The sequence below is a fragment of the Panulirus ornatus genome, chromosome 43, assembly GCF_036320965.1.
Source record: "Panulirus ornatus isolate Po-2019 chromosome 43, ASM3632096v1, whole genome shotgun sequence".
Lineage (NCBI taxonomy): Eukaryota > Metazoa > Arthropoda > Malacostraca > Decapoda > Palinuridae > Panulirus > Panulirus ornatus.
Window position 1 is genome coordinate 12587454 of NC_092266.1, and position 23854 is coordinate 12611307.

Genomic DNA, 23854 nt, shown 5'->3' on the forward strand with positions numbered 1-23854 from the left:
TGATGCTCCTATAGCTGATGTTGGTGCAGGTGATGCTATTGTAGCTGATGTTGGTGCTGGTGATGCTATTGTAGCTGATGTTGGTGCTGGTGATGCTGATATGACTGAAGTTGGTGCTAGTGATGCTACTATAGCTGATGTTGCTGCTACTATCGTTAATGGTGATGCTGTTATAGCTGATGTTGCAGTTTCGCTAATGTTGGTGCAGGTGCTGCTACTATCGCTAATGTTGATGCTGGTGATGTTTCTAGTGCTATGATGGTGCTGCTATTACCGCTGGAGCTGCCACTATCGCTGATGTTGGTGCTGGAGATGCTACTATCGCTCATGTTTGTGCTGGTGATGCTCCTTTCACTGATGTTGGTGCTGGTGATGCTCCTATCGCTGATGTTGGTGATGATACAATCCCTGATGGTGTTAATGCTGACTGCTGCTGTTGCTGATGATGTTGCTAACGTTGTTGTTGGTACTGACGAGTGTGCTAGAGTTGATGCTAGTGGTGGTCATGATGCTCCTGGTGATGTTCCTGCTTATGATGATGCTAATGACGGTGCAGTTGATGCTGATATGCTACTAGTAATAGTGATCATACTGGTAATATATTGCCCTTGCCTCTGTTACCATATTCTATAATACTTCTCTATTACTGTTCCTGATAATGCTGATGGTACGCGTGGTACTGGCCGAGTTAAATGGTACTGCTGATGGTACCAGTAACGATGGTGCTGATGGTACTGGTGCGTTCCTGCTGCTGATTCTGATGGTACTAGGGATGATGCTACTGATGGGACTAGTGGAAGTGGTGCTGCTACTGATGATGATTGTTTTGGTGCTTGAGGTAGTCATGACCCTACTAATGGTCTAGCGGTTCTGCTGCTGCTGACGATGATTAGACTGGTGTTACTGGTAGTCATGATCCTACTATTGGTCTAGTGGTTCTACTACTGACTATCTTTACTATCAGGAACTCTATTCATAAATTGAAGTCCTCATCAAGGCCAGGTACATGACATTACCATAAATAAGGCACACAAAATTGAGAAAAGAAGGGATAAAATAAATATTTTTTTTTTTTACTGTGGTGGATAATCTCCCTTTGAAAATAAATGAGAAGTCACACCGGTATAAATAAAAAAAAAAAAAAAAAGATACGGTAGGCTCAGCGAAGTAGGAAAACAACAGTTATCACAAGGGCCACTCTTGAGTTGCCAGTGGTTCCAAATATGCGATCAAATGGCTTGCTGAGTGTAGCATACTTCAGTCTAAGAAAGTAAGAACACATAAAGAGGAAGCTGCATTCAGCCTATTATTCCCTACAAGGCAGCTCCTAATGATATACACATCATATACATAAATATATATTCAAAATAACCGTATATTGACACAAAGTTCAAATGGCAACTTCCTCTATCTAATCGTCAACGTTCCTTAAATGCAAAAATAACCACCCGTTTTTTGTTCCTATATCAATTTGTCCAGTTAAAACAATTTACAGTTTACCTTGAATACTTGATTCTCATGGCATACTCACGTCTTCATTACCTCTAACAAATCAGCTGTCATCTTTAGAGGGTGTAAATTCAGTGTCTTCATACATTTCTAATACTCTATACCAATTTTGCGACATTTTATAGTTTCTCCTCAAGTATTACGCATCTACTGGACCGCATAATCAAGGTTCTGTTTAATTCAGGATCTAATTTAAGAATTAAGAGCAACATCCGCAGTGCTTGTACTTATATATAACAAACCAATTTAGTGATCTTTTCCACACAATGATATAGCATTTCCACAGCTGTAAATGTAAACTATCCACCACTTCTATATTCGTCTGTGTCGATTTATTAAGCGACATCAAGCCATTACTTTATATTCGTCTTTCCTAATCTCATTATTTTACATTTATGGATGTTTATCTGTTATGCCGCTTTGTCGACCTCGAGTTCATTGTGGTCTTCTGTAGTGCAATACAATCTTCCTAATTTTTTTTTATATAAAATTACATTATCCACAAACCTACTAACATTGTTGTTAATGTGAATGATGACCAACATAGTCCTCAAAACATAACCTTGCAGAGTATTACTCATGTTTGAGTCACTAGGAAATTTTTATCCCATTTATTGTTAAAACATTAGTTGACTCAATCTTCTTTATCAGTTTTATCTGTGATTCCTTATCAAGAACCTTACCAAAGTGCAGATATCATGATTTATATTTGCTGTCCATTGCTTGACTACTTAAAGACAATGGAAGTAAATTTGTGCGAGATGAACATCCTTTAGTTAAGTTATATTAAACTGCTTTAGGGATGATTTTAATTGAACTAGCTACATTTGCTTCTACAAGCACCATTCGGTGAATAAAGGGAACTGACCTTTACCACTTCCTGAATCCTGGTCTAGATGATAGCAGAGGCACTCAGGCAACCAGCTCTCATTGTAGAATCTTAATATCTACAAAAGATGGGAAAGGTCAGACCGAGATGATACTAATTGGACTTTAAAAGTCAACTCCTTAAAGTCTGTATGTTATGCCAAAGATATAATTGAAGGCTACTCTCCATCTATTCAATCCCCTGTATAATCTGAGCATCGTGAGTATTGTCAGCACAGTAGAAGTTACCCATCCCCCCATTTTTTTTTTAAAGATTTAGCCATGTGTGATATGTGGGGTTTTCCAAAAAAAAAAATTGAGATGGTACTATACACTGATACCTAGTTACACTGATACCTAGTATGTTCATTATTTATTAAGGTGAAATTATTGTCATCAAAGGAGACAGGAGAGGCACAAGGAGTTTTAGAAAGAGAAACAGGAAGAAACTGGAATATTAGGGGTGTTAAACTGGCTAGGTTGCATTTGCCCAGCTTGGAAATCTTAGGATTGCTCTGCTTGGAAAATCCTGCCCAAATCCTAGTTTGTAGATGTAGGTAGGTAAAGTAAGAGGAAGAGAAGATTAAACCACTTTGAAAGAAGTGAGAGATTCAGTGTTGTCATCAGCGTATGACTGATTATCTACATTTACCTATCACATCAACAATTATTCAACAGCAGTCTACTTTTTTATTTTTTAAGTATAAAAAAACAGATAATTCACGTACACTTTCATATGTACCATTAGTGCACCTTAAGTATTACATGTAACGTGTCGAATATTGTTTTTTCTTAGGAAACAAGAAAAGATAATCACAGTCACCATCCATGAATGTCCAGGAAGAGATGGGGAACTTTCCCCTTGATGCTTTGAAGAACATGCCTTTGTACTACAGGCAGTGGTGCCTGGCACTCTTTACAAATTGAAGGCTAGTGTCCTTCCATTAAATATCTATGAGTTATTCTTGAGTGCTCAATTCTCAGGTTTGCTATAATCACTTTGGTTTGCTGTGGTAAAGACTTATTACCTAGCTGCCATGGTCTTTAATCTCATACACTTTGTTGTTCCTGGTATCTCTCGACTTTTCCCTTCAATCACTGCATCCTCTATGAGGCTTCACATCACTATATGAGACAGGAGGATAGGTGTCAGGGAAGGCAGTTGCAGCTATTGGCAGGAGTAAATTGCTCTTCTTTGCTTAAGAGAGGAAAGCACTGATAAAAAGGAGAAAGAGGCAGAAACAACTGCTGACAGGGAAAGATATTATCAGTAAATCCTATCCTTACATGATAGGAACATGACAGGATACTTTACATGAAACACGTTAGTAGATATCAACATAAAGCCTTGAACCTTGGCAAAATTCAAGTAGCTTACAAATAAGGATGAGTCTGTTATGGTATCAGCACTTGAAGTTTTAGGTTTATATGAAGAAAAATATCATAAGATGGTATATAGAAGATGTGCTAAAAAATGTATTCCTTGCTTACCATATTATCATTATACAACTCAAGGCCTTTGTTTGGGTCTCTTTCAGCTACATGATTGCACTCCATGAAGGAGCAGGACAATTACAGACTTTATTTTTTTTGATCAAAGGACTTCCTTTACACTCGGGTTGAAAAAGAAAAGAAAAAGATGCTACTCAAATACATCTACCCCAAATATAAACTTGTTTATGCACTACCTGCTGTTTCTGAATTTCTCAGGACCTCTTTTTACAAGGTAAGAAAAAAAAAAACAAATACATCTAACCCAAATATAGCCTTGTTTATACACATTATGCCTTTTCTGAATTTCTCAGGACTTTCTTTCCACTTGGGTAAAAAAAAATTGCAGCTCAAACAAATCTAGCCAAACCATAAACATGTTTTTAAACACTACTTGCCTTTTCTGAATTTCTCAGTTTTGCTTAATCTATGGGGGCATCCTAGAAATGACTTGCAGCTTTAGCCGATGCTCAAAATACATTTCGATATATCCATATATGACTGTTAACCAAAGAAACTCATTCCCTAACAATGGGCAAGATAGAGACTTGTGGATGATTCTGTGTTGATGTTAACTCCACATTAAATGAAGAAGTGTAGATGTGAACCAGATAGCAAGAAAGGTTAGAACATGTAGAATTGAAGTAACTGTAAAGCAATGAAAAGTTTTGGTGTGAAACAGACTTTCAATGGGCTTCCAAGTGAATGACAAAATCTTAGTAAAAAAAAAAAAAAAAAAGGATGCTTCAGAGGAAAAATTCTTTCCTTCACCTAAAATAAGTTTCTTTTACAGAATTTATAATTCTTTAATTGAAAAATGGTACCACTTGACCCATGACATTGTAATTTGGGGAATTATTTAACCATGTGATGTTCTTCTCTGTGCTCAACCTTTAATGTTATTCCCCTAAGCTACTATACTATATGCATGGCACAATTGAAGACACCATTATACTAGATAATACTTTATAATGATCATTGATAAGACTCAAGTTGTATTACAGGGTCATTCATGTCCAGAACTGGTCAATTATTTGAAGGCCTGAACTAAGATAACACTCATCATTTGAAGTATACTACCCAAAAATAACAGCAAGGATTAAAATCTTAGAATTTAGCTGATAATGAAAATCAACAAAATTAGTTATGAAAGGTCCAAGTAATTAATCCTTTCACTGTAAATGTTACACATTATGTTGTCTCATTTTTTTATATGCTGAGGATGCTAAAAATGGTGTAGGTGTTGGATATAAATATAGGGTCAATGTTGTCATTACTACCATGTGTTCTCAAACAACAGATCAGTTGTTTTCCTTTCTAAGGGTGTTTACCCTCATGGTGTCAGAGAAAGCAGCATGACAATGGCACATCATAGCAGCAGAAGAGAATCCAGATAATTTCAAGAATTTTTTGGATAATTTCGATATAATTGCTTATGCATAATAATATCCATATAAACTGGAATCTGCTAAAACAAGATATTGTAGAGTGTTTGGCTGGTAAACTGGTGTTACCAGACTCCACCTGAATGTCATTAAACTGAAAGTAAAACATCACTTTGTTGAAGCTGCATCATCATTAATGGATGAAAAGGAGTAAAGTCTCATCAAGGAACATCTTGCTCCAAAGGAATCCATCATTTCCCAGCTCCTAAATGAAGTTACAGCCTTCTAAAAAGAATAAATATTCTAAAACAGAGTATTCTTCATGATGATCATAAATGCCTCTCAGTTTCCTTTACCTATCAAACAACTTCATTCACCTTTCCACATCCAAACAACTCCTACATATCTAAAGTTAAGAAAAAGTAAACTACTCACTGCCACAGCCAAAATATGAGAAATTCAGTATACAGACATGTGCTGTGTCAGAAGTCTGCCTCACCTGATGGGTGAATATCAGTAGACACACATAGTTCTCCCAACAATGACCTATGCAGTCAAAACATGGAAATGGAATGAGTTACAGATGTCAAGAATCCAGGCTGTGGAAATGAGCTACTTGATAGGAGTATGTGGTATGACTAGATGGAAAAAAAGAAAGAAATAAGGAGTATGAGAGTCCTGGTATTTATTTATTCATTTATTTTCCTTTGTCGCAGTCTCCCACATTAGCAAGGTAGTGCAAGGAAACAGATGAAAGAATGGCCCAACCCACCCACATACACATGTATATACATACACATCCACACATGCAAATATACATACCTATACATCTCAATGTATACATATATATATTTTTTTTTTTTTTTTTTTTTTTTTTTATACTTTGTCGCTGTCTCCCGCGTCTGCGAGGTAGCGCAAGGAAACAGACGAAAGAAATGGCCCAACCCCCCCCCCCCCATACACATGTACATACACATGTCCACACACGTGTATACATACCTACACAGCTTTCCATGGTCCACCCCAGACGCCTCACATGCCTTGATTCACTCCACTGACAGCACGTCAACCCCTGTATACCACATCGCTCCAATTCACTCTATTCCTTGCCCTCCTTACACCCTCCTGCATGTTCAGGCCCCGATCACACAAAATCTTTTTCACTCCATCTTTCCACCTCCAATTTGGTCTCCCTCTTCTCCTCGTTCCCTCCACCTCCGACACATATATCCTCTTGGTCAATCTTTCCTCACTCATTCTCTCCATGTGCCCAAACCATTTCAAAACACCCTCTTCTGCTCTCTCAACCACGCTCTTTTTATTTCCACACATCTCTCTTACCCTTACGTTACTTACTCGATCAAACCACCTCACACCACACATTGTCCTCAAACATCTCATTTCCAGCACATCCATCCTCCTGCGCACAACTCTATCCATAGCCCATGCCTCGCAACCATACAACATTGTTGGAACCACTATTCCTTCAAACATGCCCATTTTTGCTTTCCGAGATAATGTTCTCGACTTCCACACATTTTTCAAGGCTCCCAAAATTTTCGCCCCCTCCCCCACCCTATGATCCACTTCCGCTTCCATGGTTCCATCCGCTGACAGATCCACTCCCAGATATCTAAAACACTTCACTTCCTCCAGTTTTTCTCCATTCAAACTTACCTCCCAATTGACTTGACCCTCAACCCTACTGTACCTAATAACCTTGCTCTTATTCACATTTACTCTTAACTTTCTTCTTCCACACACTTTACCAAACTCAGTCACCAGCTTCTGCAGTTTCTCACATGAATCAGCCACCAGCGCTGTATCATCAGCGAACAACAACTGACTCACTTCCCAGGCTCTCTCATCCCCAACAGACTTCATACTTGCCCCTCTTTCCAGGACTCTTGCATTCACCTCCCTAACAACCCCATCCATAAACAAATTAAACAACCATGGAGACATCACACACCCCTGCCGCAAACCTACATTCACTGAGAACCAATCACTTTCCTCTCTTCCTACACGTACACATGCCTTACATCCTCGATAAAAACTTTTCACTGCTTCTAACAACTTGCCTCCCACACCATATATTCTTAATACCTTCCACAGAGCATCTCTATCAACTCTATCATATGCTATCATATACACAGACATATACATATATACACATGTACATAATTCATAGTCTACTTTTATTCATTCCCATCGCCACCCTGCCACACATGAAATACCAACCCCCTCCTCCCTCACATGCACAAGGTAGCGCTAGGAAAAGACAACAAAGGCCACATTCGTTCACACTCAGTCTCTAGCTGTCATGTAATAATGCACTGAAACCACAGCTCCCTGGTATGGCAGGGAATACAAAGAGAATGAATTGTGGAGTGGCAGAGTTGGTGAAATGTAATACTTTGAAGTGGTTTGGGTGTTTGATAAGAATTCATGAGAGAGAGTTTACAAGGAAGGTGTATGATAGCATGACTTAAGGTGTTGGTGTGAAAGAAAGACGACCAGAAACCTGGAGAAACAGAGTGGAACAGTACTGGGGGTAGAGAAGTCTTGGAATAATATGTGGAATGGTGTATGTGGGGACAGGGATAGGTGAAGACTCTTTTGCTATGGCCACCCCTTTCATAGGAGTTCCTGAAGGGAATGGGCACCAGAGATAGAGAATATACATAATATCTGAATGACTGAAGGTCCTCAGGGATAAGGAAACAAATCCATACTACATTTTTTGGAAACTGTACATTTTGCTGAAAAATAAATACAGTAGTGGAATTTCAATTAAATAAAGTGTGCTTCCTGCATCAAATCAAAATAACTCCCACTCAGAGTAAAATTTAATTTTGGCATGCAACCATGATTCTGTTCAAATGAGCACATACACAGCATGATTCTATTAAAATGAGCATATACACAACATGATTCTGTTCAAATGAGCACACACACATAAAAGGACAAGTGATATGGTGTGCTTGTGTTACTTCATCCATTCCTCATGATGTCATACAGAGCACTTTACAAACACACCATAAGACCTCCATTAGATCCAGAGGATCAGTAGGGATGCTTAGGTTTTATTCACAGTGGCACAGACCCAGCCCTCATTATTCAGACCCTTTGATGAACTATCTCATCTCATTTGTGAAAAGTCACCTAACAAAAGTGGGGAGTGGCATGAAGGATCTTAGTTCCCTTGCAGTTCAGCAACCATCCTACAACTGTAAAATTCTGGAAACCTGTAAAATGAGTCCATAAAAAGGGAAAATTGGTAAAATATCTTATAGATCACAAGTACACTATATAAGTATTAAGATGATTTTTCTAAACTGCTAAAGATCAATATGAATCAGGTGTACTTAAAGTAATTCCCTCAATTCCCTTCTCAGTCACAACAAATGAACAAGATTCTTGTCCTAACCAAGGACAAAATATCACTTCCAATAAACGCACATTGTATTCAACAGCGGTTTTAGTTTTACAGTTTCCTTCAGATTTACTGGTATGACTTGCATCCCACTGTGAACTTTTATCTCTATTCTTGTTACATAGGACAGTTTTATTTAATTTGATATAAGAGTTAGTACGAATTAGCATCAATCGTGTTGTTACCAAATTTGCCCATGATAGTCCTAGTGCAGGAGTGATATTCCCTGTACGACCATATAGATTCTGCTTACCCATTGCAGCAGTTACCTAGAAAGAAATTCCTTTATTAAATGATTATTGATATATCTTAAAATTATTTGCAGCTATTCTCTAGTTATGTGACAAAGATAATCTCGTTTAGCAAAACGAATTTCCTCCAAATTATGATAATCATACTAAGCTGAAAAACAACACAACTGTGATACAGCTGTTTATGTTTTAATCGAATTCCAACTTTAAACGATACTCTTTCAACTGCTCCCTTGATTCTGAGTATACAAACATTGAACCCCTTATGTTTTGACAACACAGGCACTGACCAGACTGTCTCTACACTGTCTATGCACTAAACTCCCTTGTTTTCAGTGCAGAAACATTAATTCTCTCATCATCAAAGCCTAGAAACTTACACCCTAATGTCCTCAAAAATTAGGCACTAATCTCCTTGGTATTTATACACAGTCAGTAATTCATGTAAATGTCTTCACTACCTAGACAATGACACCTAAACACTTCTTTAACATGAAATTTAACTCCAACACCTTCATAACTAGAGGACTAACCTCCCAGGGTCTGACCATAACAAGTCTTCTCCACTTCAAGAGACTGTTTCCAAAAAGTTCACAGTATGCACTATGCTTCAAGTGCTTCAGTTATCCAAGTTCACTATATATGAACTATGTTCACTATAAAATCAACATTTTCATTGTAAATCAAACATGCTCTATAGACAACCACATTCTCATCATAATTTCACCCTATTCAGTGTAAAATACACTATGTTAAAAAAAATTGGTGACATAACTAAATCAGGAGAGTAGCCAGCACTACATAGATATGCAATGTTTGGAGCCAATACATGAAGAACCATTGAATGATGAGACAAGGTAAAAACTTTCATTTACCTAGCTCTACTAACCTTCCCTCTCAATTAACCTTATACTTTTTCAGTTAGGTTTCCTTTCCAATAGTGGCAATCTCACATTTTTCAAGATGTATAAATAATATTTGTAACCTTACAATTTCAAAGATATTCACACAACAATGAAAAAAAATCATTTTATAAGTATATTTCATCCAATACTATCAGTATGATAATGTGCACAAGATTAAATGATAATTTTTTCACCACCAGAAAAGTTTGTGTATTACCAGCTGCACCAATCAAATGCACTGTTGTTAAGATCATGCAAGCTCTGGCAACAATGACTCCACTTGTGCCAGAAACCTTCAATGCTGGGAGAGTCAGTTTCCATAAAACCATTCTCCAGTCACCACATGATCCAAAGACATATCATCATCGTCAAGTGATTCAGGATACTTTTCTGCCTGGTCCTCTACATCTAGCTAAAAGCTACTCAGTTTCTTTCCTAGAGAACTTGCAAGAATATGTTATCACTGGCATGACTGAAGGATGACTGAGGGGTGAAATTACCATGCACTGTCAACCTGGAAACCACCTAAGTCCAGTGAGTGGCCTTGACATGAAGGCGTGAATCTTAAGGCATAAATCTAAGCCAAGTTGTTTGCCTTGCATAAATATCCATCTGAAGAAGTTAAGGGGTTAGGTAAACAGAACTTAAAGATTCCTCTGGGAAAATAAAAATAGTCCTAGTAAATGGTTTCATTCTCCCAAAACAAATGTAATCTTGTGACTATGTTCGACCCCAACTTCCAAAACTTAGATTCAGTGCTTTGTAAATAGTACCTGCAATATAAGTTTGGTCAATATCCATTTGCCAAGTCTTCAGATACTGTGTATGCAAGCAGTATGTAATATCTAATGACACATAAGTTTGATCCTTAACCTACCAGTGCTGTACTATACCCATGTAGAAATTTGAAGGTAGAGTAAGCAGAACAAGTTCAGCCAATATCAATTAACTGATATTGTACAGACTTGCATCTACCATGTAATACAATTCTAAATCACATGACCTTTCAATGCTAATCTTTGACCCTAGAGGTTACTTTGGCTATATTATCTGAGGTGCAGGTTTGGTCAGTAGCCCTTTAACAAGTCACCAGATATAGTGCAGTGTTCATTAAAAATTTGATAATGTTTCAGCAAAGAAAACATCTTTGTGCACCACATGAGATAAACTGGTGGAAATCTTTCTAATCTGAACACACTATAACAAATGACATGTAAACAAACTGAGTCTGGTATAAAAGAAAGGCAAATGAACTTACCTGATTAATGGCTACCACAGCAACATCATATGAGGATGCCAACTGGTGCAGACGGTAACCTAATGTTTGAAGAGGTATGGTCTTGTTCACTTCTGCTCCATCTTCAGCCCTGAATGCAGCAGCAACAGAATCAATGACAACCAGTCCCACTTGGCGCGAGGGAACAAGATGTGGGAGCTGATACCGGATACAGTCGACTAGGCTCTCCTTTATACATATAAAATATGAATATGCAAGATCCATAAATGATAGCAACTATCATACGGCTCAAAATTATGAGTAATCATACCTTCATAATAAAATTAGAAAATTACAGTATACATTAGTTTCAAAAATCTAATCTACCTTTCTATCTATATCTCTGATGCCTGTTCCCTCCTGTAACTCTCTCAAGGGGATGGCCACATCAATAGATTCTCCATAACGATTGAACTCCAGAGCCACTTCTTAGCTTTTAGCACCTCACCTTTAACAGGCAAAGAAAATCTCTGATGCAGTGTTTGCAGAGGCTCCTACCTAATGATTCTACTGACAACTACCTAAAGCTCCTGCCTCATGTTTCTACCAACTACTACCTAATGCTACTGCCTAGATGTTCTTACCTACTACTTCTATCTACTGCTCCTACCATTTTGCCAAAGGCAAGTCCAGCTTACAGTGTTTTGGATTTTCATTTACATCAAATTACTCTCTATATCTCCTAACTTTCATTATCTTCAAAATCATCAAACAACCATACATTAATCATTTCTTTATAATTCCTGCAAACTACTATATCTTTCAGTTACCTACTTCTTACTGTTTCTATATTCTCTTTTGTTTACTGCCAAAGCATATCAGAGATCATTTGAAACTGCTATGACCTAAATGATGTCCAGACCCTTTTCCTGGAAAACATGTGTCCAACATACAGCAACACTTACATAAAATAAATATGAACATTAAATAAACAACTAAAAATAAATTACCATGTCTGACACATGTTGAATAAAAATATTATCAGTGAAAGTCTTTGGTCCCTGTGTGTGTTTATCTTGTAAATGGTATATCAGCTGTTGAAGTCGGACTGCTGGGAACTGAGACTCAGTGCATATATATGCAACACCTGCAATTAAAGCCCAAATTTAAAGCTGCATAAAATAACATGAAAGTAAAAATCTTCCTAGCAGTTAATATGTAAAATGAGTGAGAAAAAACATGGCAGTGATGAATCACTCAAGACTAATTTCATGAAAACTGTCATGAACAAGGAAGCAAACCTTAACTATGGTTGGAAAAAAAACAGTATGAACATCTGCATCTTGAAAACATCAAATCTTATGTAAAATAAACAGCATGTCAGTCACTGGTGTTTGCTTAATATCAAGCAGAAGTCCATGATATCTAGAAAGATGATCGTCAAACAAGCCCCATCATCCTGCTGCAACAGTCAGCATTATCCAAAGTTCTACTCCAAAGATCCTTCCAATTTAGCCTTCTCTCTACATCATATGATTTTGTAGGTAAATCAATAAGCATGAATATGTGTTTCATTAATCTAATCATACAACCCAAAGACCACTTTTATGCAGCTTTGGTTTTTCATGGCTGAATTCAAATCAGATGCAAGGAAAGGATGGTATCCCTGAGAGCAAAATGCTTCTCAATGAGACTACTAATTTTTGCCTATTCACGAACTGACCATACATAAGCAGTGTGTGGTAACGCCAGTGCAGTTTAACATATTCCTGTCAATGTTCATAATCTGGACAACTACACAGGTTTCACTTGGGTATGATGTAAGTGAAATAATAACTATGTTATTTCTTGGATCAGGTATCCTTGGGGATAGGGGAGAAAGAATACTTCCCACGTACTCCCTACGTGTCGTAGAAGGCGACTAAAAGGGGAGGGAGCAGGGGGCTGAAAATCCTCCCCTCTCGTTTTTTTTCTAATTTTCCAACAGAAAGAACAGAGAAGGGGGCCAGGTGAGGATATTCCCTCAAAGGCCCAGTCCTCTGTTCTTAACGCTACCTCGCTAACACGGGAAGTGGTGAATAGTATGGGAAAAAAAATTCTTGCATCAGGATCATATTGAAAGCTGAAGTATTACTACCTTAATGCAACATGATTTACAGATTGCTAACAAGTTTAGATGGAAATGAAAAACTATAACCCTAAAAAATTACTGCATTCTCTCACGAAGTTTTCCAGTTCATTGCTGCTCTTCATCACTGTTTCTCTAAACAACAAGAAAAGACTGAAAAGATAACTGCACTTTTCAAATCCTGGGAAATAAGTACTCTTTATCCATTAGAAAAACAGCTGTAGTGCTTATGTATTTCTTACTGTCTTTCACTGTAGTAGCCAAAAAAGTCAAGGGATCCATCATATAACTAACAGGAAGCTAAAAAATGCCGCTACAAACTTAGCGTGTGAAGCATCTGGGGTAAAGCATGGAAAGTTCTGTGGGGCCTGGATATGGAAAGGGAGCTGTGGTTTCGGTGCATTATTACATGACAGCTAGAGACTGAGTGTGAATGAATGTGGCCTTTGTTGTCTTTTCCTAGCGCTATCTCGCACACATGAGGGGGGAAGGGGTTGTTATTTCATGTGTGGCAGGGTGGTGATGGGAATGAATAAAGGCAGACAGTATGAATTATGTACATGTGTATATATGTACATGTCTGTGTGTGTATATATATGTATACGTTGAGATGTATACGTATGTGTATTTGCATGTGTGGACGTGTATGTATATACATGTGTAGCAGGGTGGGTTGAGCCATTTCTTTCGTCTGTTTCCTTGCGCTACCTCGCTAACGCAGGAGACAGCGACAAAGCAAAATAAATATAAATATATATTCATTTATATATATATATATATATATATATATATATATATATATATATATATATATATATATATATATATATATATATATATATTTTTTTTTTTTTTTTTTTATATATTTTTATATATTTTTATATATTTTTTTTTCTTTCAAACTATTCACCATTTCTCGCATTAGCGAGGTAGCGTTAAGAACAGAGAATTGGGCCTTTGAGGGAATATCCCTGGGGATAGGGGAGAAAGAATACTTCCCACGTATTCCCTGCATGTCGTAGAAGGCGACTAAAAGGGGAGGGAACGGGGGGCTGGAAATCCTCCCTTCTCATTACTTTTTTTTTCTTCTTTTTTTTCTTAATTTTCCAAAAGAAGGAACAGAGATATATATATATATATATATATATATATATATATATATATATATATATATATATATATATATATATATATATATATTTTTTGCTTTGTCGCTGTCTCCCGCATTTGCAAGGTAGCGCAAGGAAACAGACGAAAGAAATGGCCCAATCCAACCCCATACACATGTATATACATACGTCCACACATGCAAATATACATACCTACACAGCTTTCCATTGTTTACCCCAGACGCTTCACATGCCCTGATTCAATACACTGACAGCACGTCAACCCCGGTACACCACATCGATCCAATTCACTCTATTCCTTGCCCTCCTTTCACCCTCCTGCATGTTCAGGCCCCGATCACACAAAATCTTTTTCACTCCATCTTTCCACCTCCAATTTGGTCTCCCACTTCTCCTCGTTCCCTCCACCTCCGACACATATATCCTCTTGGTCAATCTTTCCTCACTCATTCTCTCCATGTGCCCAAACCATTTCAAAACACCCTCTTCTGCTCTCTCAACCACGCTCTTTTTATTTCCACACATCTCTCTTACCCTTACGTTACTTACTCGATCAAACCACCTCACACCACACATTGTCCTCAAACATCTCATTTCCAGCACATCCATCCTCCTGCGCACAACTCTATCCATAGCCCACGCCTCGCAACCATACAACATTCTTGGAACCACTATTCCTTCAAACATACCCATTTTTGCTTTCCGAGATAATGTTCTCGACTTCCAAACATTCTTCAAGGCTCCCAGGATTTTTGCTCCCTCCCCCACCCTATGATCCACTTCTGCTTCCATGGTTCCATCTGCTGCCAGATCCACTCCCAGATATCTAAAACACTACTTCCTCCAGTTTTTCTCCATTCAAACTTACCTCCCAATTGACTTGACCCTCAACCCTACTGTACCTAATAACCTTGCTCTTATTCACATTTACTCTTAACTTTCTTCTTTCACACACTTTACCAAACTCAGTCACCAGCTTCTGCAGTTTCTCACATGAATCAGCCACCAGCGCTGTATCATCAGCGAACAACAACTGACTCACTTCCCAAGCTCTCTCATCCCCAACAGACTTCATACTTGCCCCTCTTTCCAAAACTCTTGCATTCACCTCCCTAACAACCCCATCCATAAACAAACTAAACAACCATGGAGACATCACACACCCCTGCCGCAAACCTACATTCACTGAGAACCAATCACTTTCCTCTCTTCCTACACGTACACATGCCTTACATCCTCGATAAAAACTTTTCACTGCTTCTAACAACTTGCCTCCCACACCATATATTCTTAATACCTTCCACAGAGCATCTCTATCAACTCTATCATATGCCTTCTCCAGATCCATAAATGCTACATACAAATCCATTTGCTTTTCTAAGTATTTCTCACATACATTCTTCAAAGCAAACACCTGATCAACACATCCTCTACCACTTCTGAAACCACACTGCTCTTCCCCAATCTGATGCTCTGTACATGCCTTCACCCTCTCAATCAATACCATCCCATATAATTTACCAGGAATACTCAACAAACTTATACCTCTGTAATTTGAGCACTCACTCTTATCCCCTTTGCCTTTGTACAATGGCACTATGCACGCATTCCGCCAATCCTCAGGCACCTCACCATGAGTCATAAATACATTAAATAACCTTACCAACCAGTCACCCCCTTTTTTAATAAATTCCACTGCAATACCATCCAAACCTGCTGCCTTGCCGGCTTTCATCTTCCGCAAAGCTTTACTACCTCTTCTCTGTTTACCAAATCATTTTCCCTAACCCTCTCACTTTGCACACCACCTCGACCAAAACACCCTATATCTGCTACTCTATCATCAAACACATTCAACAAACCTTCAAAATACTCACTTCATCTCCTTCTCACATCACCACTACTTGTTATCACCTCCCCATTTGCGCCCTTCACTGAAGTTCCCATTTGCTCCCTTGTCTTACGCACTTTATTTACCTCCTTCCAGAACATCTTTTTATTCTCCCTAAAATTTAATGATACTCTCTCACCCCAACTCTCATTTGCCCTCTTTTTCACTTCTTACACCTTTCTCTTTACCTCCTGTCTCTTTCTTTTATACATCTCCCACTCAATTGCATTTTTTCTTTGCAAAAATCGTCCAAATGCCTCTCTCTTCTCTTTCACTAATAATCTTACTTCTTCATCCCACCACTCACTACCCTTTCTAATCAACCCACCTCCCACTCTTCTCATGCCACAAGCATCTTTTGCGCAATCCATCACTGATTCCCTAAATACGTCCCATTCCTCCCCCACTCCCCTTACTTCTATTGTTCTCACCTTTTTCCATTCTGTACTCAGTCTCTCCTGGTACTTCCTCACACAAGTCTCCTTCCCAAGCTCACTTACTCTCACCACCCTCTTCACCCCAACATTCACTCTTCTTTTCTGAAAACCCATACAAATCTTCACCTTAGCCTCCACAAGATAATGAGCAGACATCCCTCCAGTTGCAACTCTCAGCACATTAACACCCAAAAGTCTCTCTTTCGCGCGCCTGTCAATTAACACGTAATCTAATAACGCTCTCTGGCCATCGCTCCTACTTACATACGTATACTTATGTATATCTCGCTTTTTAAACCAGGTATTCCCAATCACCAGTCCTTTTTCAGCACATAAATCTACAAGCTCTTCACCATTTCCATTTACAACACTGAACACCCCATGTATACCAATTATTCCCTCAACTGCCACATTACTCACCTTTGCATTTAAATCACCCATCACTATAACCTGGTCTCGTGCATCAAAACTACTAACACACTCATTCAGCTGCTCCCAGAACACTTGCCTCTCATGATCTTTCTTCTCATGCCCAGGTGCATATGCACCAATAATCACCCATCTCTCTCCATCAACTTTCAGTTTTACCCATATTAATTGAGAATTTACTTTCTTACATTCTATCACATACTCCCACAACTCCTGTTTCAGGAGTACTGCTACTCCTTCCCTTGCTCTTGTCCTCTCACTAACCCCTGACTTTACTCCCAAGACATCCCAAACCACTCTTCCACTTTAACCTTGAGCTTCGTTTCACTCAGAGCCAAAACATCCAGGTTCCTTTCCTCAAACATACTACCTATCTCTCCTTTTTTTCACATCTTGGTTACATCCAACACATTTAGACACCCCAGTCTGAGCCTTCGAGAAGGATGAGCACTCCCCGCGTGACTCCTTCTTCTGTTTCCCATTTTAGAAAGTTAAAAAAATACGAGGGGAGGATTTCTGGCCCCCCGCTCCCGTCCCCTCTAGTCGCCTTCTACGACACGCGAGGAATGCATGGGTAGTATTCTTTCACCCCTATCCCCAGGGATAATATATATATATATATATATATATATATATATATATATATATATATATATATATATATACATACATATATACATACATATATACATACACATACACATGCACATATACACACACACACACATATACATATATATACATATGAAAAAAGTAAGAAATAATTTAGAAAACTGAAACTTCTAGCTTGAAATATATATATATATATATATATATATATATATATCTTTCTTTCAAACTATTCGCCATTTCCCGAGTAGCGAGGTAGCGTTAAGAACAGAGGACTGGGCCTTTGAGGGAATATCCTCACCTGGCCCCCTTCTCCGTTCCTTCTTTTGGAAAATTAAAAAAAATATGAGAGGGGAGGATTTCCAGCCCCCCCACTCCCTCCCCTTTTAGTCGCCTTCTACGACATACAGGGAATACGTGGGAAGTATTCTTTCTCCCCCATCCCCAGGGAAAATATTATATATATACATACATATATATATATATATATATATATATATATATATATATATATATATATATATATATATATACATACATACACACACGAAAGGACATATGAATAATACTCATATCTCTACTACTTGAAAATAAAATTACATCGTACCTTTACCAAGCCCACCACTACTAGGTGGGAGCTGTGCATGTAGCGCAAGTTGTAACGCTAGTTGAGTCTTACCACTCCCACTCTCTCCTGTCACTTCTGTGATTCCGCGAACAGGAACTCCACCACCAAGGCTTTCATCAAGCTGACGACAACCAGTGGTAATATGTGTCAACCTACTAGTGACTGAACTACACATTTCCCACACTGAAAAAATTAATATTCAAAAGAACACCCACAGCCAAGATCTCTTCATTCAATTAAATTAAAGAAAGTTTTGAAATATAGCTTTGTGCAGAGAATGGAGAGATTTCTCAACATTATTAGATTTATGCAGTACATTTTGAAAAGACAAAATATATTCATATAAAAGTGAGTTCTGAACTGAAGGCACACTGCTGAAAAACCAGGGAGAATGAGGGTAAAAAGCATATAAAAATCTAAACTTATATCATAATCAAGTAGTAGCAACAGTGAAAAAATACAATACACAAAGATGTCATGCTTAAGGAATCACATGGATAAAATCAACAAAGATAGTGCTTTCTAATGTAAATTTATCATTACAGTTTCTACTGTGGAAACATCCACTCATCACTTAACTGCTGCCTATCATGTATCACTTGAAGTTCTACATTATCAATTACACCCTTTTTCAATGAGGGAAGTGATAAATTTCAACAACTGTACTAAGGTTTTCCCCTGTTATTACTGCAGATGAATATACTTCTTGGGAATCTGCTGATATTATGCACTTTTCCTCATAATGAAATGCACAGTTAATTCATCAGAGAACACATGTATCCTAAACACATTATGAATATCTAATAATCCAAGCAGTTTATGAGATCAAACATATTCCATGGCCATACTTTCACTTATCAAGACTAAAAAAATAATAAAAATATCTGTAAGAAGCCCCTCAAGACAGCATGTGAATGCCAAACAAAATTTTGGATTCATTACGTAATATACCTGATAATTGTCTAGGAAGGACATGGGCAGCTACTGAAGCTGTTAAATGTTCTGCATCTATTGGTGGTATACCTATTTTTTGCTGCAACTCAGAGTATGATGCCTGAAGGATGCTGCAAGCAGAAACATAACCAGCTGAAAAAAAAAATGGAATCAATACTGAAAAAATGAAATCAATAATAACAACAGAACAGAAGAGAAAGCAAAGCTACAGTTTTCTAATACTTGTTTTACTCATGTTATTCATTCAAAATTCAAATCTGTACATCTGCTGTACATTTTTACTTTGAATGAGTGTACGAAAAGTCACCGTAACTGCATGAAAATCCTTAACTCAACATCCTAAAAGCTTACATTATGAGCAGTTTTTTCTATATAAACTTTTTCATTCCCTTTTAGTGGGGCAGCATCAAAACCGGATGAAAAATTGCCTCATGTGCTTATATCACTCCTAAGATGGAAAAAATAAATCAAAAATAAAAGAAAAGCTATAATCCACAGCCATGCCCTAAATAGTATTCCATAATTTGCCTTGACTGCATCATGACCTGATTCAGCCAATTGATTGCACATTGCACCCTGTATACTGTACCACATCACTCTAATTAATTCTATCCCATATAGATTTCTCATTCTCCTGAGTACTCAGGCCCTGATACATCAAAACCTCTTTCTATTGCCTTTATGATCTCTTACTCCCACTACTTACTTCCAAATCTGACACAGATTTTTTTGGTCAGTTTCTCTTCAACCATCCCCTGAACCATTTCAGGAAACCTTGATCAGCTACAACTACCTCATTATGCACACAACCTACCTAACACAACATACTGACCTCAGGCATTTATTGCACATACCTAAATATTTTTCATATTCACACCCAACTTTCTCCTTTCACACCTTTACCAAACTCTGTCATTCACATCTAGAGTTTCTTTCTGGAGTATGTCATCAGAGCTAAGGAATATGGAATAAGAAAATGATTCATCTCCTACATTTCCCCAATCTCCAGTATGCCATATGCCCATCTCTTGCTCTAAAGCTCTTGCATTCACCTTCCTTACCAACCCAACTACAATGAATAAAAATTTATGTTTAAACCACACATTCTTCATGCAGGCCCATCTCCACTAAGAACCACTCATGCTCCTTCCTTACTACATGGACAAAAGCCTTGCTCTACTGATAAAGACTCGTCTTCACTGCTTTTCAAAACTTTCCATTTATCATATATGTCCATAGTGACATCTAAAACGCCTCTGTCAACCTTATCAAAAACTTTCTCCACAGGCATAAATGCCATATGTGATTCACTCTTAAGTATTTCTCACACAAATTCTTCAGACCAATTATGGGGTCCTCAAATCTTCTACCTCTCATGAAGCCACACAGTTCCTCTCCATTTATATCTTCTGTGTAAGATACCATCCTTACAATTCCCACTCTCCCATACAACTAACGGACTTCTTACTCTATAATCAAGCATTCAGTTTTGTTCCCATGGCCTTTACAGGACAACATACATGCATTCTGCTACTTTCTGACATCTCAACTTGAGGTATATGAACAATGAATTATGCATCCTAACCAATTATCAAAACTGTCACCACCTTCCTTATGACCTGAATACAATCCCATCCATTCCTACAGCTTTACTCCACTTCACCTTATGTAAGGTTATCATTTATGTGTTCCACATTTAAATATGAACATGAAAAAATAATAACTTTTTCACAATGCTAATGGAGTAAATTTTAGAAGCTTGGAGAAGTCAGGCTTCCAGTGGTTCTGTGGATTTAAACATGTGTTTCAATTACTTCACCCAAAATTGTTCTTGGTCTTACATGCCTCAAGACTATCATTCCATTTATCATCATACAAATATCTAATTTCAATAGAACTCATAAGAACCCTTCTAAAAACACTTCTACTTGGAGTAAGATGGACACTAATGTACATTCATTGTTTCATTAAGTTGCTTCTATGGTGCCTATACGCTTTAATTATCTTTAACTGCAAAATTACATTAGGACCCCTTTTAGAAAGGGTCCTGGTGTTATACCAAGAATTTTTTCAAGTAAGCCCCATGGCTGCATTACACTCTGAGGTAGGAACAAGGACTCCAATGTAGCAAATAATTTGACAAGACTTTACCCTTTAGCAAAATGACAATGATACAGCCTGTCCAAATGAAAACTTTCACTCTCAGTGTAATCTTAAGCAGAGGGAGTCTGCTAATTCATGTTAATCCAAATCTAATACCTCATGAAGCTATCTGAAAAGATAAAGAGGTGCACAAGAAAAAAAATTACCAATAAGATGTCGTGACTTTGCTGAAGTATGTTGGCAAAGGTGGGTCAACTGGGATTATGGAAGCAAAGATATCAGTAATTTCATTTTTCAAATATCAGTCATCACTAGGTTACTTGAGGTCAACTAAGGCTGACTGGTCTGAGTCTGAAGAACTTTCTAGTCTTTGGGATGCCCTAGCCTTTGGATTGAAGTATGGTTCACAGGCCACTGAGATGCTTTCCTGTTTCATGGCAGCCCACAGCCCACTGTCCTGCCATACAGTTTCGAGCTAGGCAAGACTAAGATTACACTAATCAAGGTTAGGTTGGTTAAAATTACTAAGCTAAGTTAGGTTAGGTTGGTTAAAATGATCTTATACACTTTGTTTGATTATGTGAGGCTAGTTAGGATTATACTTTGCTATATTAGGTTAGGTTGGGATACTTCTTTTTTGTATAGGTTAGGTTAATTAGGTTGGGATATTTCTTTATATGGCTTCGGTTAAATTAGGATGGGATATTTCTTTTTTAACGCTGGGATGAGATATTTCATTTTAAACATATGTGTTAGGTTAAGATATAAATTGTTTTGAAGTTATATACAAACCAGGTTAGCCTTCCCTTATAGACAATCAAAACAATGATAATTATAATTTACAAATCTTAAGTGTTAAGTCTTATTTTTCAAAATCAATAAATGGAGTAATAAAGTGGTGCATGAGTGAACAATATATGCATACGGTCAAAATCAATGTTATACATTGGGAAAATATGTAAAATTACAGTTTCGAACATTCAGCATTTTCCGATAAAAATGAAGGTTAGAACTGTTCAAAAGACACCAAAAACCATCAGAAAAATAATTTCAACCAAACCAAACCTCACAAAATTCGCTGGATGTCCGGAATGTTAATATCAAAAATAGCTCTCTAAATGACAACAGGTGTCTGTCATGAGTGCGTAAATGACTACAGGTGTCTGTCATGAGTACTGTGAATGACTACAGGTGTGTCATGAGTAGTGTGAATGACTACAGGTGTCTGTCATGAGTACTGTGAATGACTACATGAGTCTGTCATGAGTACTGTGAATGACTACAGGTGTCTGTCATGAGTACTGTGAATGACTACAGGTGTCTGTCATGAGTACTGTGAATGACTACAGGTGTCTGTCATGAGTAATGTGAATGACTACAGGTGTCTGTCATGAGTACTGTGAATGACTACAGGTGTCTGTCATGAGTACTGTGAATGACTACATGTGTCTGTCATGAGTACTGTGAATGACTACATGTGTCTGTCATGAGTGCTGTGAATGACTACATGTGTCTGTCATGAGTAATGTGAATGACTACATGTGTGTCTTGAATACATGTAACTAAATGAAACCACAAAGAAGAACCTAAAGGTACAATGACACAGTCAAAGCTTGTGATACTTTTTTCCTCTGTCAACTATTCGTCTATTTTCCTAAATTTCCATCAACTTTTCTCCAATTATGCAATAAAGAAAAATTAGAGAAGTACCTCCCAACATGTTTTATTAATGTTATAAACAAGGTACTGATGGAATAAACAAGCACATACATTGCTTAATTCAAATATCCTAAAAAATGTTGTTCTCATAATGCTATTAAATAGATATAACTGTATATCAAAACAAATATGGCATAGTCTCATAATACACGATTGTGTATACCTTACACCCTATTGTCCCTAAACGCTCACTCACCTCTTTTAGCATAATGGATGATTCTGGGATTAATGTCAAGGTCATCGAGAATATTTCTGTTCCATTTAGAAGTTGCTAGAGTCATGCTGACTTCAAGGAAATGTGTACATTTGAAATAAATTGAACTGGGGTCGTATCCTTGATCATTCAGTTGGTCCGCCCACCATGAGCAACAGCCGAACACACACACACACACACATACACCTGGACGACCGTGATTATGCACCATGAAAATTACTATAGTTTTCAAATCAGTTTTCTTTTAAAAGAATAAGATTCTCTTAACAGTTCATGCTTGAAATGATAAGCACTCTCTACCTTCTCATGTCCTTCCCAACAACTATGACCTGGCGCATTTTAAATGACAAGTTGTTCACTTCCTCCAAAATTCGTAAATACTTTCCCTTGTCTTTTCTTTTGTCTCTTTCATAATTCTCTCTCTATATTTCTCTTAAGGCTCGGCCTGGATATGTGGACTTTTGTTTGTGACAGAAGCCTTTAACATCAAACAACAAATCAAAAGTAGAAGATGCATTTCCAGAGGCTGCCATCAGTTAAGAAAAGATTATA

At 37.7% G+C, this 23854-nt stretch overlaps 2 protein-coding genes across 3 annotated transcripts in view; both read right to left on the reverse strand.

Moving 5' to 3' along the window:
• The window catches only part of Uxs (UDP-xylose synthase), a 49061-nt gene extending 46612 nt beyond the window's left edge, over positions 1–2449 (reverse strand). The window contains exon 1 of the mRNA XM_071686960.1: positions 2378–2449. The gene's annotated coding sequence lies outside the window, so the exon portion shown is untranslated. The remainder of the gene's footprint in view (positions 1–2377) is intronic.
• The window catches only part of LOC139762322 (DNA repair protein XRCC3-like), a 214418-nt gene extending 190835 nt beyond the window's left edge, over positions 1–23583 (reverse strand). The window contains exons 1-6 of one of the 2 annotated variants that reach the window (XR_011715694.1): positions 23285–23583; positions 19264–19398; positions 18292–18495; positions 12071–12207; positions 11103–11309; positions 8473–8957 (exon numbers count right to left, since the gene is read on the reverse strand). Coding sequence is in view for 1 of the 2 variants with exons in the window: in XM_071686969.1 (XP_071543070.1) it covers positions 8601–8957; positions 11103–11309; positions 12071–12207; positions 18292–18495; positions 19264–19398; positions 23285–23513 (1269 nt within the window). In the remaining variant the exon portion in view is untranslated. Of the gene's footprint in view, positions 1–7986; positions 8958–11102; positions 11310–12070; positions 12208–18291; positions 18496–19263; positions 19399–23284 lie in introns of those variants that run through there. The other variant, XM_071686969.1, reaches the window with a different exon arrangement.
• Between the last annotated feature and the right edge of the window lie 271 nt (positions 23584–23854).